At 45.6% G+C, this 19902-nt stretch overlaps 1 protein-coding gene across 9 annotated transcripts in view; it reads right to left on the bottom strand.

Moving 5' to 3' along the window:
• LOC124288156 overlaps positions 1–18710 on the bottom strand; it is a 64655-nt gene extending 45945 nt beyond the window's left edge. Inside the window, exons 1-7 of one of the 9 annotated variants that reach the window (XM_046724727.1) lie at positions 18628–18710; positions 17726–17820; positions 16472–16522; positions 16103–16153; positions 12514–12564; positions 4756–4806; positions 3037–3087 (exon numbers count right to left, since the gene is read on the bottom strand). In XM_046724727.1, coding sequence (XP_046580683.1) covers positions 3037–3087; positions 4756–4806; positions 12514–12564; positions 16103–16153; positions 16472–16522; positions 17726–17786 — 316 coding nt within the window. In that variant the 5' untranslated portion in view covers positions 17787–17820; positions 18628–18710. Of the gene's footprint in view, positions 1–615; positions 668–3036; positions 3088–4755; positions 4807–6918; positions 6974–7289; positions 7312–12513; positions 12565–16102; positions 16154–16471; positions 16523–17725; positions 17821–18627 lie in introns of those variants that run through there. The other 8 variants (XM_046724728.1, XM_046724729.1, XM_046724731.1 and 5 more) reach the window with 8 other exon arrangements.
• Positions 18711–19902: the final 1192 nt, after the last annotated feature.

Raw genomic sequence — 19902 nt, 5'->3', positions numbered from 1 at the left:
CTTACCTTACTCCCCATCAGTTGTTACCCAGACACTTGTTACCTCACCTTACTCCCCATCAATTGTTACCCAGACACTTGTTACCTCACCTTACTCCCATCAATTGTTACCCAGACACTTGTTACCTCACCTTACTCCCCATCACTTGTTACCCAGACACTTGTTACCTCACCTTACTCCCCATCAATTGTTACCCAGACGCTTGTTACCTCACCTTACTCCCCATCAATTGTTACCCAGACACTTGTTACCTCACCTTACTCCCCATCAATGGTTACCCAGACACTTGTTATCTCACCTTACTCTCCATCAATTGTTACCCAGACGCTTGTTACCTCACCTTACTCCCCATCAGTTGTTACCCAGACGCTTGTTACCTCACCTTACTCCCGATCCATTGTTACCCAGACACTTGTTACCTCACTTTACTCCTCCACATCAAGTTGTTACCCAGACACTTGTTACCTTACCTTACTCCCCCAAGTTGTTACCCAGACGCTTGTTACCTCACCTTACTCCCCCATCAATTGTTACCCAGACACTTGTTACCTCACCTTACTCCCCCATCAATTGTTACCTCAGACACGTGTTACCACACTTTATGGGTGGCTGCACCCGGTGATGATACGTCACTTGGCTCATTCTGTTAACCCACTTGGCTGGGGGTGCTGAAACAATATGAACAGATATCATACCCATATTGATATGCACCTGTTTGAAGCAAATGTACATATAGCTACTGTGAAGACATTAATCGATTAATATATTGATATTAATATTAGTCTGAGAAGTTGACAAACATGGGATAAATATGCATAATAAACACCATGTATCTACTACAAGTGTTGCCTTAGTTGAGTGTACAGCAGATTGAAGTGGGTGTTGTGGATATTGACACGCTCCACACATATGCTGTAAAACCTGACAGTCAGGTTTGTTATACCAATACTTTCTACCACTGTCTATGTATCTTTCCAGTGGACATTCTACCCAGCGACAAGTCGCCACTTGTCAACCTCTCTCTCTTTACTCCCCAACACAGGTTACCCAGTCACTTGCTAACACACCTACCCCAAACACGGGTTACCCAGTCTCTTGTTACCTCACCTTTCTCCCCCATCAATTGTTACCCAGACACTTGTTACCCCACTTTTACTCCCACATCAGCTCCTTACCCAGACACTTGTTACCTTACCTTACTCCCCATCAGTTGTTACCCAGACGCTGGTTACCTCACCTTACTCCAGATCCATTGTTACCGAGACACTTGTTACCTTACCTTACTCCACATCAAGTGTTACCCAGACGCTTGTTACCTCACCTTACTCCACATCAATTGTTACCCAGACGCTTGTTATCTCACCTTACTCCCCATCAATTGTTACCGAGACACTTGTTACCTCACCTTACCCCAAACACGGGTTACCCAGTCGCTTGTTACCTCACCTTACTCCCCATCAATTGTTACCCAGACATTTGTTACCTCACCTTACCCCCAACACAGGTTACCCAGTCACTTGTTACCCCACCTTACTCCCCAACACCGGTTACCCAGTCACTTGCTAACACACCTTACCCCCAACACGGGTTACACAGTCACTTGTTACCTCACCTTACTCCACATCAAGTGTTACCCAGACGCTTGTTACCCCACCTTACTCCCCATCAATTGTTACCCAGACGCTTGTTACTACTCACCTTACTCCCCATCAATTGTTACCGAGACACTTGTTACCTCACTTTACTCCACATCAGTTGTTACCCAGTCACTTGCTAACACACCTTACCCCAAACACGGGTTACCCAGTCGCTTGTTACCTCACCTTATTCCCCATCAATTGTTACCCAGACATTTGTTACCTCACCTTACCCCCCCAACACAGGTTACCCAGTCACTTGTTACCCCACCTTACTCCCCAACACCGGTTACCCAGTCACTTGCTAACACACCTTACCCCCAACACGGGTTACACAGTCACTTGTTACCTCACCTTACTCCACATCAAGTGTTACCCAGACGCTTGTTACCTCACCTTACTCCCCATCAATTGTTACCCAGACGCTTGTTATCTCACCTTACTCCCCATCAATTGTTACCGAGACACTTGTTTCCTCACCTTACTCCCCATCAATTGTTACCCTGACGCTTGTTATTCTCACCTTACCCACATCAATTGTTACCTAAGACACTTGTTACCTCACCTTACTCCCCCAACATCAGTCACTTTTGTTACAGTCACTTGTTACTAACAAACCTACTCCCCAAACACGGCTACCCAGTCGCTTGTTACCTCACCTTACTCCCCATCAATTGTTACCCAGACACTTGTTACCTCACCTTACCCCCCAACACACAGGTTACCCAGTCACTTGTTACCCCACCTACTCCCCCAACACCGGTTACCCAGTCACTTGCTAACACACTTTTACCCGCCAACACGGGTTACACAGTCACTCTGTTACCTCACCTTACTCCCCATCAATTGTTACCCAGACACTTGTTACCTCACCTACCCCAACACGGGTTACCCATTGACTTGTCGCCCCACCCTTACTCCCCCAACACAGGTTACCTTAGTCACACTTTACCCCACCTTACTCCCCAACACTGGTTACCCAGACACTTGTTACCTCACCTTACTCCCCAACACGGGTTACCCAGACACTTGTTACCTCACCTCACTCCCCAACACGGGTTACCCAGACACTTGTTACCTCAACTTACTCCCCATCACGGGTTCTTACCCAGACGCTTGTTACCTCACCTTACTCCCCATCAATTGTTACCCAGACGCTTGTTACCTCACCTTATCTCCCATCAGTTGTTACCCAGACACTTGTTACCTCACCTTACTCCCCATCAATTGTTACCCAGACACTTGTTACCTCACCTTACTCCCCATCAATTGTTACCCAGACACTTGTTACCTCACCTTACTCCCCATCAATTGTTACCCAGACACTTGTTACCTCACCTTACTCCCCATCAATTGTTACCCAGACACGTGTTACCACACTTTATGGGTGGCTACCTACCCGGTGATGATACGTCACTTGGCTCATTCGTTAACCCACTTGGCTGGGGTGCTGAAACAATATGAACAGATATCATACCCATATTGATATGCACCTGTTTGAAGCAAATGTACATATAGCTACTCGTGAAGACATTAATCGATTAATATATTGATATTAATATTAGTCTGAGAAGTTGACAAACATGGGATAAATATGCATAATAAACACCATGTATCTACTACAAGTGTTGCCTAGTTGAGTGTACAGCAGATTGAAGTGGGTGTTGTGATATTGACACGCTCCACACATATGCTGTAAACCCGACAGTCAGGTTTGTTATACCAATACTTTCTACCACTGTCTATGTATCTTTCCAGTGGACACCTACCCAGCGACAAGTCGCCACTTGTCACCTCTCTTTACTCCCCAACACAGGTTACCCAGTCACTTGCTAACACACCTTACCCCAAACACGGGTTACCCAGTCGCTTGTTACCTCACCTTTCTCCCCATCAATTGTTACCCAGACACTTGTTACCTTACTTTACTCCCCATCAGTTCTTACCCAGACACTTGTTACCTTACCTTACTCCCCATCAGTTGTTACCCAGACGCTTGTTACCTCACCTTACTTCCCATCCCTTGTTACCCAGACACTTGTTACCTCACCTTACTCCACATCAAGTGTTACCCAGACGCTTGTTACCTCACCTTACTCCCCATCAATTGTTACCCAGACGCTTGTTATCTCACCTTACTCCCCATCAATTGTTACCGAGACACTTGTTACCTCACTTTACTCCACATCAGTTGTTACCCAGTCACTTGCTTACAAACCTTACCCCAAACACGGGTTACCCAGTCGCTTGTTACCTCACCTTACTCCCCATCAATTGTTACCCAGACACTTGTTACCTCACCTTACCCCCAACACAGGTTACCCAGTAACTTGTTACCTCACCTTATTTCCCCAACACCGGTTACCCAGACACTTGACCTCACCTTACCCCCCAACACGGGTTACACAGACACTTGTTACCTCACCTTACTATCCCATCAATTGTTGTCACCAGACACTTGTTACCTCACCTTACTCCCCAACACGGGTTACCCATTGACTTGTCGCCCCACCTTACTCCCCAACACAGGTTATCCAGTCAAACTTACCTCACCTTACTCCCCAACACTGGTTACCCAGACACTTGTTACCTCACTTTACTCCCCAACATGGGTTACCCAGACACTTGTTACCTCACCTCACTCCCCAACACGGGTTACCCTGACACTTGTTACCTCACCTTACTCCCCATCAGTTCTTACCCAGACGCTTGTTACCTCACCTTACTCCCCATCAATTGTTACCCAGACACTTGTTACCTCACTTTACTCCACATCAGTTGTTATCCAGACACTTGTTACCTCACCTTACTCCCCATCAATTCTTACCCAAACGCTTGTTACCTCACCTTATCTCCCATCAGTTGTTACCCAGACACTTGTTACCTCACCTTACTCCCGATCCATTGTTACCCAGACACTTGTTACCTCACCTTACTCCCCATCAAGTGTTACCCAGACGCTTGTTACCTCACCTTACTCCCCATCAATTGTTACCCAGACACTTGTTACCTCACCTTACTTTCCATCAATTGTTACCCAGACACTTGTTACCTCACCTTACTCCCCATCAAGTGTTACCCAGACACGTGTTACCACACTTTATGGGTGGCTACCTACCCGGTGATGATACGTCACTTGGCTCATTCGTTAACCCACTTGGCTGGGGTGCTGAAACAATATGAACAGATATCATACCCATATTAATATGCACCTGTTTGAAGCAAATGTACATATAGCTACTCGTGAAGACATTAATCGATTAATATATTGATATTAATATTAGTCTGAGAAGTTGACAAACATGGGATAAATATGCATAATAAACACCATGTATCTACTACAAGTGTTGCCTAGTTGAGTGTACAGCAGATTGAAGTGGGTGTTGTGATATTGACACGCTCCACACATATGCTGTAAACCCGACAGTCAGGTTTGTTATACCAATACTTTCTACCACTGTCTATGTATCTTTCCAGTGGACACCTACCCAGCGACAAGTCGCCACTTGTCACCTCTCTTTACTCCCCAACACAGGTTACCCAGTCACTTGCTAACACACCTTACCCCAAACACGGGTTACCCAGTCGCTTGTTACCTCACCTTTCTCCCCATCAATTGTTACCCAGACACTTGTTACCTCACTTTACTCCCCATCAGTTCTTACTCAGACACTTGTTACCTTACCTTACTCCCCATCAGTTGTTACCCAGACGCTGGTTACCTCAACTTACTCCCGATCCATTGTTACCCAGACACTTGTTACCTCACCTTAATCCCCATCAGTTGTTACCCAGACGCTTGTTATCTCACCTTACTCCCCATCAATTGTTACCGAGACACTTGTTACCTCACTTTACTCCACATCAATTGTTACCCAGTCACTTGCTAACACACCTTACCCCAAACACGGGTTACCCAGTCGCTTGTTACCTCACCTTACTCCCCATCAATTGTTACCCAGACACTTGTTACCCTCACCTTTTACTCCCCCAACACAGGTTACCCAGTCACTTGTTACCCCACCTTACTCCCCAACACCGGTTACCCAGTCACTTGCTAACACACCTTACCCCCAACACGGGTTACACAGTCACTTGTTACCTCACCTTACTCCCCATCAATTGTTACCCAGACACTTGTTACCTCACCTTACCCCCATCACGGGTTACCCATTGACTTGTCGCCCCACCTTACTCCCCAACACAGGTTACCCAGTCACACTTACCTCACCTTACTCCCCAACACTGGTTACCCAGACACTTGTTACCTCACTTTACTCCCCAACACGGGTTACCCAGACACTTGTTACCTCACCTCACTCCCCAACACGGGTTACCCAGACACTTGTTACCTCACCTTACTCCCCAACACTTGTTACCTCACTTTACCCCCTACACGGGTTACCCAGACACTTGTTGCCGCACCTTACTCCCCAACACGGGTTACCCAGACACTTGTTACCTCACTTTACTCCCCATCAATTGTTACAAGACACTTTTTACCTCAGCTTACTCCCCATCAATTCTTACCCAGACACTTGTTACCTCACCTTACCCCCAACACGGGTTACCCATTGACTTGTCGCCCCACCTTACTCCCCAACACAGGTTACCCAGTCACACTTACCTCACCTTACTCCCCAACACTGGTTACCCAGACACTTGTTACCTCACTTTACTCCCCAACACGGGTTACCCAGACACTTGTTACCTCACCTCACTCCCCAACACGGGTTACCCAGACACTTGTTACCTCACCTTACTCCCCATCAGTTGTTACCCAGACGCTTGTTACCTCACCTTACTCCCCATCAAGGGTTACCCAGACGCTTGTTACCTCACCTTACTCCCCATCAAGGGTTACCCAGACGCTTGTTACCTCACCTTACTCCCCATCAATTGTTACCCAGACACTTGTTACCTCACTTTACTCCACATCAGTTGTTATCCAGACGCATGTTACCTCACCTTACTCCCCATCAATTGTTACCCAGACGCTTGTTACCTCACCTTACTCCCCATCTGTTGTTACCCAGACACTTGTTACCTCACCTTACTCCCGATCCATTGTTACCCAGACACTTGTTACCTCACCTTACTCCCCATCAAGTGTTACCCAGACGCTTGTTACCTCACCTTACTCCCCATCAATTGTTACCCAGACACTTGTTACCTCACCTTACTCCCCATCAATTGTTACCCAGACACTTGTTACCTCACCTTACTCCCCATCAATTGTTACCCAGACACGTGTTACCACACTTCATGGGTGGCTACCTACCCGGTGATGATACGTCACTTGGCTCATTCTGTTAACCCACTTGGCTGGGTGCTGAAACAATATGAACAGATATCATACCCATATTGATATGCACCTGTTTGAAGCTAAATGTACATATAGCTACTCGTGAAGACATTAATCGATTAATATATTGATATTAATATTAGTCTGAGAAGTTGACAAACATGGGATAAATATGCATAATAAACACCATGTATCTACTACAAGTGTTGCCTAGTTGAGTGTACAGCAGATTGAAGTGGGTGTTGTGATATTGACACGCTCCACACATATGCTGTAAACCCGACAGTCAGGTTTGTTATACCAATACTTTCTACCACTGTCTATGTATCTTTCCAGTGGACACCTACCCAGCGACAAGTCGCCACTTGTCACCTCTCTTTACTCCCCAACACAGGTTACCCAGTCACTTGCTAACACACCTTACCCCAAACACGGGTTACCCAGTCGCTTGTTACCTCACCTTTCTCCCCATCAATTGTTACCCAGACACTTGTTACCTCACTTTACTCCACATCAGTTCTTACCCAGACACTTGTTACCTTACCTTACTCCCCATCAGTTGTTACCCAGACGCTTGTTACCTCACCTTAGTCCCCATCCATTGTTACCCAGACACTTGTTACCTCACCTTACTCCCGATCCATTGTTACCCCGACTCTTGTTACCTCACCTTACTCAACATCAAGTGTTACCCAGACGCTTGTTACCTCACCTTACTCCCAATCAGTTGTTACCCAGACGCTTGTTATCTCACCTTACTCCACATCAAGTGTTACCGAGACACTTGTTACCTCACCTTACTCCACATCAGTTGTTACCCAGACACTTGTTACCTCACTTTACTCCACATCAGTTGTTACCCAGTCACTTGCTAACACACCTTACCCCAAACACGGGTTACCCAGTCGCTTGTTACCTCACCTTACTCCCCATCAATTGTTACCCAGACACTTGTTACCTCACCTTACCCCCAACACAGGTTACCCAGTCACTTGTTACCCCACCTTACTCCCCAACACCGGTTACCCAGTCACTTGCTAACACACCTTACCCCCAACACGGGTTACACAGTCACTTGTTACCTCACCTTACTCCCCATCAATTGTTACCCAGACACTTGTTACCTCACCTTACCCCCATCACGGGTTACCCATTGACTTGTCGCCCCACCTTACTCCCCAACACAGGTTACCCAGTCACACTTACCTCACCTTACTCCCCAACACTGGTTACCCAGACACTTGTTACCTCACCTTACTCCCCAACACGGGTTACCCAGACACTTGTTGCCGCACCTTACTCCCCAACACGGGTTACCCAGACACTTGTTACCTCACTTAACTCCCCATCAATTGTTACCAGACACTTGTTACCTCAGCTTACTCCCCATCAATTGTTACCCAGACACTTGTTACCTCACCTTACCCCCATCACGGGTTACCTACTGACTTGTCGCCCCACCTTACTCCCCCAACACAGGTTACCCAGTCACACTTACCTCACCTTACTCCCCAACACTGGTTACCCAGACACTTGTTACCTCACTTTACTCCCCAACACGGGTTACCCAGACGCTTGTTATCTCACCTTACTCCACATCAATTGTTACCGAGACACTTGTTACCTCACTTTACTCCCCATCAGTTGTTACCCAGTCACTTGCTAACACACCCTTACCCCAAACACGGGTTACCCAGTCGCTTGTTACCTCACCTTACTCCCCATCAATTGTTACCCAGACACTTGTTACCTCACCTTACCCCCAACACAGGTTACCCAGTCACTTGTTACCCCACCTTACTCCCCAACACAGGTTACCCAGTCACTTGCTAACACACCTTACCCCCAACACGGGTTACACAGTCACTTGTTACCTCACCTTACTCCCCATCAATTGTTACCCAGACACTTGTTACCTCACCTTACCCCCATCACGGGTTACCCATTGACTTGTCGCCCCACCTTACTCCCCAACACAGGTTACCCAGTCACACTTACCTCACCTTACTCCCCAACACTGGTTACCCAGACACATGTTACCTCACCTTACTCCCCAACACGGGTTACCCAGACACTTGTTACCTCACCTTACTCCCCAACACGGGTTACCCACACACTTGTTGCCGCACCTTACTCCCCAACACGGGTTACCCAGACACTTGTTACCTCACTTAACTCCCCATCAATTGTTACCAGACACTTGTTACCTCAGCTTACTCCCCATCAATTGTTACCCAGACACTTGTTACCTCACCTTACCGCCATCACGGGTTACCCATTGACTTGTCGCCCCACCTTACTCCCCAACACAGGTTACCCAGTCACACTTACCTCACCTTACTCCCCAACACTGGTTACCCAGACACTTGTTACCTCACTTTACTCCCCAACACGGGTTACCCAGACGCTTGTTATCTCACCTTACTCCACATCAAGTGTTACCGAGACACTTGTTACCTCACTTTACTCCACATCAGTTGTTACCCAGTCACTTGCTAACAAACCTTACCCCAAACACGGGTTACCCAGTCGCTTGTTACCTCACCTTACTCCCCATCAATTGTTACCCAGACACTTGTTACCTCACCTTACCCCCAACACAGGTTACCCAGTCACTTGTTACCCCACCTTACTCCCCAACACCGGTTACCCAGTCACTTGCTAACACACCTTACCCCCAACACGGGTTACACAGTCACTTGTTACCTCACCTTACTCCCCATCAATTGTTACCCAGACACTTGTTACCTCACCTTACCCCCAACACGGGTTACCCATTTTGTCGCCCCACCTTACTTCCCCAACACAGGTTACCCAGTCACACCTTACCTCACCTTACTCCCCAACACTGGTTACCCAGACACTTGTTACCTCACTTTACTCCCCAACACGGGTTACCCAGACACTTGTTACCTCACCTCACTCCCCAACACGAGTTACCCAGACACTTGTTACCTCACCTTACCCCCAACACGGGTTACCCAGTGACTTGTTGCCCGACCTTACTCCCCAACACAGGTTACCCAGTCACACTTACCTCACCTTACTCCCCAACACGGGTTACCCAGACACTTGTTACCTCACCTAACTCCCCAACATTGGTTACCCAGACACTTGTTGCCGCACCTTACTCCCCAACACGGGTTACCCAGACACTTGCTACCTCACCTTACTCCCCATGAATTGTTACCCAGAAACTTGTTACCTCACCTTACTCCCCATCAATTGTTACCCAGACACCTGTTACCTCACCTTAATAACCATCAATTGTTACCCAGACACTTGTTCCCTCACCTTAGTCCCCATCAATTGTTACCCAGACACTTGTTACCTCACCTTACTCCCCAACACGGGTTACCCAGACACTTGTTACCTCACCTTACTTCCCAACAGGGGATACCCAGACACTTGTTACCTCACCTTACTCTCCATCAATTGTTACCCAGACACTTGTTACCTCTACTTACTCCCCAACACAGGTCACCCAGACACTTGTTACCTCACTTTACTCCCCATCAATTGTTACCAGACACTTGTTACCTCAGCTTACTCCCCATCAATTGTTACCCAGACACTTGTTACCTCACCTTACCCCCATCACGGGTTACCCATTGACTTGTCGCCCCACCTTACTCCCCAACACAGGTTACCCAGTCACACTTACCTCACCTTACTCCCCTAACACTGGTTACCCAGACACTTGTTACCTCACTTTACTCCCCAACACGGGTTACCCAGACACTTGTTACCTCACCTCACTCCCCAACACGGGTTACCCAGACACTTGTTACCTCACCTTACGCCCAACACGGGTTACCCAGTGACTTGTTGCCCGACCTTACTCCCCAACACAGGTTACCCAGTCACACTTACCTCACCTTACTCCCCAACACGGGTTACCCAGACACTTGTTACCTCACCTAACTCCCCAACATTGGTTACCCAGACACTTGTTGCCGCACCTTACTCCCCAACACGGGTTACCCAGACACTTGTTACCTCACCTTACTCCCCAACATTGGTTAACCTGACACTTGTTACTTCACCTTACTCCCCATCAATTGTTACCCAGAAACTTGTTACCTCACCTTACTCCCCATCAATTGTTACCCAGACACCTGTTACCTCACCTTAATAACCATCAATTGTTACCCAGACACTTGTTCCCTCACCTTAGTCCCCATCAATTGTTTCCCAGACACTTGTTACCTCACCTTACTCCCCAACACGGGTTACCCAGACACTTGTTACCTCACCTTACTTCCCAACAGGGGATACCCAGACACTTCTTACCTCACCTTACTCTCCATCAATTGTTACCCAGACACTTGTTACCGCACCTTACTCCCCAACACATGTTGCACAGTCACTTGTTACCTCACCTTACTACCCATCAATTGTTAGCCAGACACTTGTTACCTCACCTTACTCCCCATCAATTGTTACCCAGACACTTGTTACCTCACCTTACCCCCAACACGGGTTACCCAGTAACACTAACCTCACCTTACTCCCCAACACGAGTTACCAAGACACTTGTTACCTCACCTTACTCCCCAACACTGGTTACCCAGACACTTGTTACCTCACCTTACTCCCCAACACTGGTTACTAAGACACTTGTTACCTCACCTTGCTCCCCAACACTGGTTACCCACCCACTTTTTCCTCACCTTACTCCCCAACACGGGTTACTAAGACACTTGTTACCTCACCTTACTCCCCATCAATTGTTACCCAGACACTTGTTACCTCACCTTACTCCCCATCAATTGTTACCCAGATACTTGTTACCTCACCTTACTCCCCAACACAGGTTACCCAGTCACTTGCTAACACACCTTACCCACAACACGGGTTACACAGTCACTTGTTACCTCACCTTACTCCCCATCCATTGTTACCCAGACACTTGTTACCTCACCTTACCCCCAACACGGGTTACCCAGTAACACTTACCTCACCTTACTCCCCAACACTGGTTACCCAGAGACTTGTTACCTCACCTTACTCCCCAACACGGGTTACACAGACACTTGTTACCTCAACTTACTCCCCAACATTGGTTACCCAGAGATTTGTTACCTCACCTTACTCCCCAACACGGGTTACACAGACACTTGTTACCTCAACTTACTCCCCAACATTGGTTACCCAGAGATTTGTTACCTCACCTTACTCCCCAACACGGGTTACACAGACACTTGTTACCTCAACTTACTCCCGATCCATTGTTACCCAGACACTTGTTACCTCACCTTACTCCCCATCACGTGTTACCCAGACGCTTGTTACCTCACCTTACTCCCCATCAATTGTTACCCAGACACTTGTTACCTCACCTTACTCCCCATCAAGTGTTACCCAGACACGTGTTACCTCACCTTACTCCCCATCAATTGTTACCCAGACACTTGTTACCTCACCTTACTCCCCATCAAGTGTTACCCAGACACGTGTTACCTCACCTTACTCCCCATCAATTGTTACCCAGACACTTGTTACCTCACCTTACTCCCCATCAATTGTTACCCAGACACGTGTTACCACACTTTATGGGTGGCTACCTACCCGCTGATGATACGTCACTTGGCTCATTCGTTAACCCACTTGGCTGGGGTGCTGAAACAATATGAACAGATATCATACCCATATTGATATGCACCTGTTTGAAGCAAATGTACATATAGCTACTCGTGAAGACATTAATCGATTAATATATTGATATTAATATTAGTCTGAGAAGTTGACAAACATGGGATAAATATGCATAATAAACACCATGTATCTACTACAAGTGTTGCCTAGTTGAGTGTACAGCAGATTGAAGTGGGTGTTGTGATATTGACACGCTCCACACATATGCTGTAAACCCGACAGTCAGGTTTGTTATACCAATACTTTCTACCACTGTCTATGTATCTTTCCAGTGGACACCTACCCAGCGACAAGTCGCCACTTGTTACCTCACTTTACTCCCCAACACAGGTTACCCAGTCACTTGCTAACACACCTTACCCCAAACACGGGTTACCCAGTCGCTTGTTACCTCACCTTACTCCCCATCAATTGTTACCCAGACACTTGTTACCTCACCTTACCCCCAACACAGGTTACCCAGTCACTTGTTACCCCACCTTACTCCCCATCACAGGTTACCCAGTCACTTGCTAACACACCTTACCCCCAACACGGGTTACACAGTCACTTGTTACCTCACCTTACTCCCCATCAATTGTTTCCCAGACACTTGTTACCTCACCTCACTCCCCAACACGGGTTACCCAGACACTTGTTACCTCACCTTACTCCCCAACACCGTTACCCAGACACTTGTTGACCGCACCTTACTCCCCAACACGGGTTACCCAGACACTTGTTACCTCACCTTACTCCCCAACACTTGTTACCCAGACACTTGTTGCCGCACCTTACTCCCCAACACGGGATACCCAGACACTTGTTACCTCACTTTACTCCCCATCAATTGTTACCAGACACTTGTTACCTCACCTTAATAACCATCAATTGTTACCCAGACACTTGTTACTTCACCTTACTCCCCATCAATTGTTACCCAGACGCTTGTTACCTCACCTTACTCCCCATCAATTGTTACCCAGACACTTGTTACCTCACCTTACTCCCCATCAATTGTTACCTAGACACTTGTTACCTCACCTTACCCCCAACACAGGTTACCCAGTCACTTGTTACCCCACCTTACTCCCCAACACAGGTTACCCAGTCACTTGCTAACACACCTTACCCCAAACACGGGATACACAGTCACTTGTTACCTCACCTTACTCCCCATCAATTGTTACCCAGACACTTGCTACCTCACCTTACCCCCAACACGGGTTACCCAGTGACTTGTTGCCCGACCTTACTCCCCAACACAGGTCACCCAGTCACACTTACCTCACCTTACTCCCCAACACTGGTTACCCAGACACTTGTTACCTCACCTTACTCCCCAACACGGGTTACCCAGACACTTGTTACCTCACCTTACTCCCCAACATTGGTTACCCATACACTTGTTGCCGCACCTTACTCCCCAACGCGGGTTACCAAGACACTTGTTACCTCACCTTACTTCAATTGTTCAATTGTTACCCAGACACTTGTTACCTTAGTTTACTCCCCCATCAATTGTTACCCACACACCTGTTACCTCACCTTAATAACCTTCAATTGTTACCCAGACACTTGTTCCCTCACCTTAGTCCCCATCAATTGTTACCCAGACACTTGTTACCTCACCTTACTCCCCATCAATTGTTACCCAGACACTTGTTACCTCACCTTACTCCCCAACACGGGTTACCCAGACACTTGTTACCTCACCTTACTCCCAACACGGGTTACCCAGACACTTGTTACCTCACATCAATTGTTAGCTAGACACTTGTTACCTCACCTTACTTCCCAACACGGGTTACCCAGACACTTGTTACCTCACTTGTTATCCCACCTACTCCCCCAACACACTTGTTACCCAGTACCCCCAACACACTTACCTCACCTTAATCCCTCACCTTACACTTGTTACCCAGAGACTTGTTACCTCACCTTACTCCCCAACACGGGTTACACAGACACTTGTTACCTCAACTTACTCCCCAAGATTGGTTACCCAGTCACACTTACCTCACCTTACTCCCCAACACGGGTTACCCAGACACTTGTTACCTCTCCTTACGCCCCATCAATTGTTACCCAGACACTTGTTACCTCATGTTACTCCCCAGCACGGGTTACCCATACACTTGTTACCTCACCTTACTCTCCATCAATTGTTACCCAGACACTTGTTACCACAGCTTACTCCCTCCAATGGTTACCGAGACACTTGTTACCTCACCTTACTCCCCAACACTGGTTACCCAGACACTTGTTACCTCACCTTGCTCACCAACACGTGTTACCCAGACACTTGTTACCTCACCTTACTCCCAATCAATTGTTACCAAAACACTTGTTACCTCACCTTACTCCCCAAAACAGGTTACCTAGCCACTTGTTACCCCACCTTACTCCCCAAACCGGTTACCCAATCACTTGTTACCTCACCTTACTCCCCAACACGGGTTACCCAGTCTCTTGTTACCTCACCTTTCTCCCCAACCCTGGTTACTAAGTCACTTGTTACCTCACTTTACTCCCCAACACGGGTTACCCAGTCACTTGCTAACACACCTTACCCCCAACACGGATTACCCAGTCACTTGTTACCTCACCTTACTCCCCATCAATTGCTTCCCAGACACTTGTTACCTCACCTTACTCTCCATCAATTGTTACCCAGACACTTGTTTACCTCACCTTACTCCCCAACACGTGTTACCCAGAGACTTGTACCACACCTTACTCCCTCCAATGGTTACCCAGACACTTGTTACCTCACCTTACTCTCCATCAATTGTTACCCAGACACTTTTACCTCAACTTACTCCCCATCAATTGTTACCCAGACACTTGTACCTCACTTTACTCCCAATCAATTGTTACCCAGACACTTTTACCTCAACTTACTCCACATCAATTGTTACCCAGACACTTGTACCTCACTTTACTCTCTATTAATTGTTACCCAGACACTTGTTACCTCACCTTACTCCCCAACACGGGTTACCCAGACACTTGTTACCTCACCTTACTCTCCATCAATTGTAACCCAGACACTTGTTACCTCACCTTACTCCCCAACAAGGGTTACCGAGAGACTTGTACCACACGTTTCTCCCTCCAATGGTTACCCTCACACTTGTTACCTCACCTTACTCCCCATCAATTGTTACCCAGACGCTTGTTACCTCACCTTACTCCCCAACATGGGTTACCAAGACACTTGTACCTCACCTTACTCCCCATCAATTGCTACCCAAACACTTGTACCTCACCTTACTCTCCATCTATTGTTACCCAGACACTTGTTACCTCACCTTACTCCCCAACACGTTTTACCCAGACACTTGTTACCTCACCTTACTCCCCTTCAATTGTTACCCAGACACTTGTTTCCTCACCTTACTCACCATCAATTGTTACCCAGATACGTGTTACCTCACCTTACTCCCCATCAAGTGTTACCCAGACACTTGTTACCTCACCTTACTCCCCATCAATTGTTACCCAGACACTTGTTACCTACCCGGTGATGATACGTCACTTGGCTCATTCGTTAACCCACTTTGCTGGGGTGCTGAAACAATATGAACAGATATCATACCCATATTGATATGCACCTGTTTGACGCAAATGTGCATATAGCTACTCGTGAAGTCATTAATCGATTAATATATTGATATTAATATTAGTCTGAGAAGTTGACAAACATGTGATAAATATGTATAATAAACACCATGTATCTACTACAAGTGTTGCCTAGTTGAGTGTACAGCAGATTGAAGTGGGTGTTGTGATATTGACACGTCCACACATATGCTGTTAACCCGACAGTCAGGTTTGTTATACCAATACTTTCTACCACTGTCTATGTATCTTTCCAGTGGACACCTACCCAGCGACAAGTCGCCTCTTGTTTCATTGGTGAAGCCAACTGGCGTGATAGCTGAAACAACACGAGAGTGTAAATTATCCATATGGACATGTACCTTTGTAGTGTGGTTGTTTAAGCAATTATACAGAAATGAAACTAGCTGGTCGCCTAATCTGTCAAACTAAACAACATAATATTATTTGGAGCGTCGTAATTAAGATAAGCTTCACGTCGTCTGTATTTCAGTCTTACTGACTGATGATTTGAAAAGTAAGAACTATGACCAAATTGCGAATACCTGTGTAGACATTGTGTGTACACGTATAGAAGATGACGTCAGTATTTTGCCTGCTGTACTGTTTTGACAAACGACTGCATTTATTCTTCCTAACAAATGAGTATCAGGGCCTAGATTTTCGAAGCTTTCTTAGCGCTAAGATAGTCGTAAGTTAATGTTAATTTATGGCACCTACGGCTATCTTAGCGCTAAGAGAGCTTCGAAAATCTAGGCCCAGGAGTTTAATTAATTCAACATTCAATGGGCAATGAATACTATGACACCGACTTATTACTGTAGATGAACAGTGTAAAGATTGTGCCTCTTCGATGATTTTGTAATACTTTCTGTCAACACTGTCTTCCCTTGGTTGTGAGGCTAGAGCTTGATACGTGAAGTTGGATTGAAGTAAGGTACGACTCACTGTTTTAAGGCTAGAGCTAGACGACTCACTGTTTTAAGGCTAGAACTAGATACGTGAAGTTGGATTGAAATAAGGTACGACTCACTGTTTTAAGGCTAGAGCTAGACGACTCACTGTTTTAAGGCTAGAGCTAGATACGTGAAGTTGGATTGAAATAAGGTACGACTCACTGTTTTAAGGCTAGAGCTAGACGACTCACTGTTTTAAGGCTAGAGCTAGATACGTGAAGTTGGATTGAAGTAAGGTACGACTCACTGTTTTAAGGCTAGAGCTAGACGACTCACTGTTTTAAGGCTAGAGCTAGACGACTCACTGTGTTAAGACTAAAGCTAGACGACTCACTGCTTTAAGGCTAGAGCTAGACGACTCACTGTGTTAAGGCTAAAGCTAGACGACTCACTGTTTTAAGGCTAGAGCTAGACGACTCACTGTTTTAAGGCTAGAGCTAGACGACTCACTGTGTTAAGACTCTAAAGCTAGACGACTCACTGTTTTAAGGCTAGAGCTAGACGACTCACTGTTTTGAGACTAAAGCTAGTTACGTGAAGGTGGATGGATGTAAGGTACGACTCACTGTTTTGAGTCTTGACGCCTGGCGTTATGACATACATCACCATGACAACACTCAGAAACATCTTGGTCCGCAATCAGCTGGAAGCATTAAATAGACTGAAAACACAAAACACATCATGCTTTTCAGTGGGGATAGATGATGCCTGGGTCACGAATATAACTTTATTACCTTCCTACGTCAGACATTCAACAGTTATTCAACAGCTTTCGTTATTCACGTCGTCAGAGATGGAGCAGACATTCAACGGTGCAGTAACTGCTTTCGTTATTCACGTCGTCAGAGTTAGATCAGACAAAGTACAAAAAGTATTCTGTACTCTGCTGAAAAAGTGTTATCCCACATCTAACATATTGCAAAGACACAGCTACTTTAGTTACTCGCGTCGTCAGCATTAGATCAGACATTCAACAAAGTCAACAAAGTTAACAAAGATTAGTTACATTTGTTGAAATGTCCAGCTTATAAAAAACTTCGGGGTAGATTTGTGCCTGAGAAATTGCAAGTTAACATGATATCGTTTAGCAATATCCTTAAACAAAACAAAAATAAGACATAAACAATCTAGCTCGTTTTATCTATTATGCATACAAAATGAGACAAAAGTTAGAAAAATAGAAATAGGTATTAAAATTCTAAAAACATCCAGTACAGCTATAAATGTATATGTTACTGATATTTTTGACTGGGGTGTAAGATAATCTATGCAGGTAGACAGGTAAATGCTAAGAATTCTTAAGACATTGTTTCCTATTTTCGTTCACGCCTTGATACCTGTTTAGAATATGTATGTTTATATGCATATGGGCTCGTGGCCTTCATACGTAATACAGATTTGGATGATGATGACATCGTCAGCGTTAGATCAGACATTCACCTCTGAGACAGTCACTTTAGTCACTTACCTAGTTAGCGTCCGATCAGATAGCTTCTCGCACAGCAACTAACATTTCAAATATAGTTCGTCCTTTATAGAAGCACATCAAATATAATATGATATTTTTATGTCTGTAATGCATGTTTAAAACTGAGTGCATGTCTTCTCACACACACAGAACCTAATTGAAAATAACCAAACTTCAAACCGCCGCCCAGATTTCCAGCACAATATTTCACAGTTCAATTTTTAATTTTTCAAATCAATACAGTTTGTTTCCTGCTCTGGACAAACGTGTTTTTATTTCATAACCAGCTGATTCCAGGAAAAGGTGTGGTGCTGATTGCTTCCCGTGGTGGCAAGAGTTACCCAAACAGTCTACTAACACTCTTCCTTGTGCTGGCAAGTGTTACCCAAACAGTCTACTAACACTCTTCCTTGTGTTCGAGCCTACCAGCTGGTGACAGACATTACACAGTGACAGCTATGTAATGGAATCAACAGTGTATACCGTGTTGTGAAAACAGACACGTTCTAGTGCACAACCTTGCATGTGCACTTAGAGTGTGAGCGTTAATGACTATGCTCAGTGTATAGTCGTGGTATTAATGCTCAGTGTACAGTCGTAGTATTAATACTCAGTGTACAGTCGTAGTATTAATACTCAGTGTATAGTCGTAGTATTAATACTCAGTGTATAGTCGTAGTATTAATGCTCAGTGTATAGTCGTAGTATTAATGCTCAGTGTACAGTCGTAGTATTAATGCTCAGTGTATAGTCGTAGTATTAATGCTCAGTGTATAGTCGTAGTATTAATGCTCAGTGTATAGTCGTAGTATTAATGCTCAGTGTATAGTCGTAGTATTAATGCTCAGTGTATAGTCGTAGTATTAATGCTCAGTGTAGTCGTAGTATTAATGCTCAGTGTATAGTCGTAGTATTAATGCTCAGTGTATAGTCGTAGTATTAATGCTCAGTGTATAGTCGTGGTATTAATACTCAGTGTATAGTCGTAGTATTAATACTCAGTGTATAGTCGTAGTATTAATGCTCAGTGTATAGTCGTAGTATTAATGCTCAGTGTATAGTCGTAGTATTAATGCTCAGTGTATAGTCGTAGTATTAATGCTCAGTGTATAGTCGTAGTATTAATGCTCAGTGTATAGTCGTAGTATTAATACTCAGTGTATAGTAGTATTAATGCTCAGTGTATAGTCGTAGTATTAATGCTCAGTGTATAGTCGTAGTATTAATGCTCAGTGTACAGTCGTAGTATTAATGCTCAGTGTATAGTCGTAGTAT

Source organism: Haliotis rubra, unplaced genomic scaffold, assembly GCF_003918875.1.
Source record: "Haliotis rubra isolate DU_JTF1 unplaced genomic scaffold, ASM391887v1 Scf413, whole genome shotgun sequence".
NCBI lineage: Eukaryota > Metazoa > Mollusca > Gastropoda > Lepetellida > Haliotidae > Haliotis > Haliotis rubra.
The sequence above is the reverse complement of the archived record's forward strand: the minus strand, read 5'-3'. Positions and strand labels throughout refer to the sequence as shown.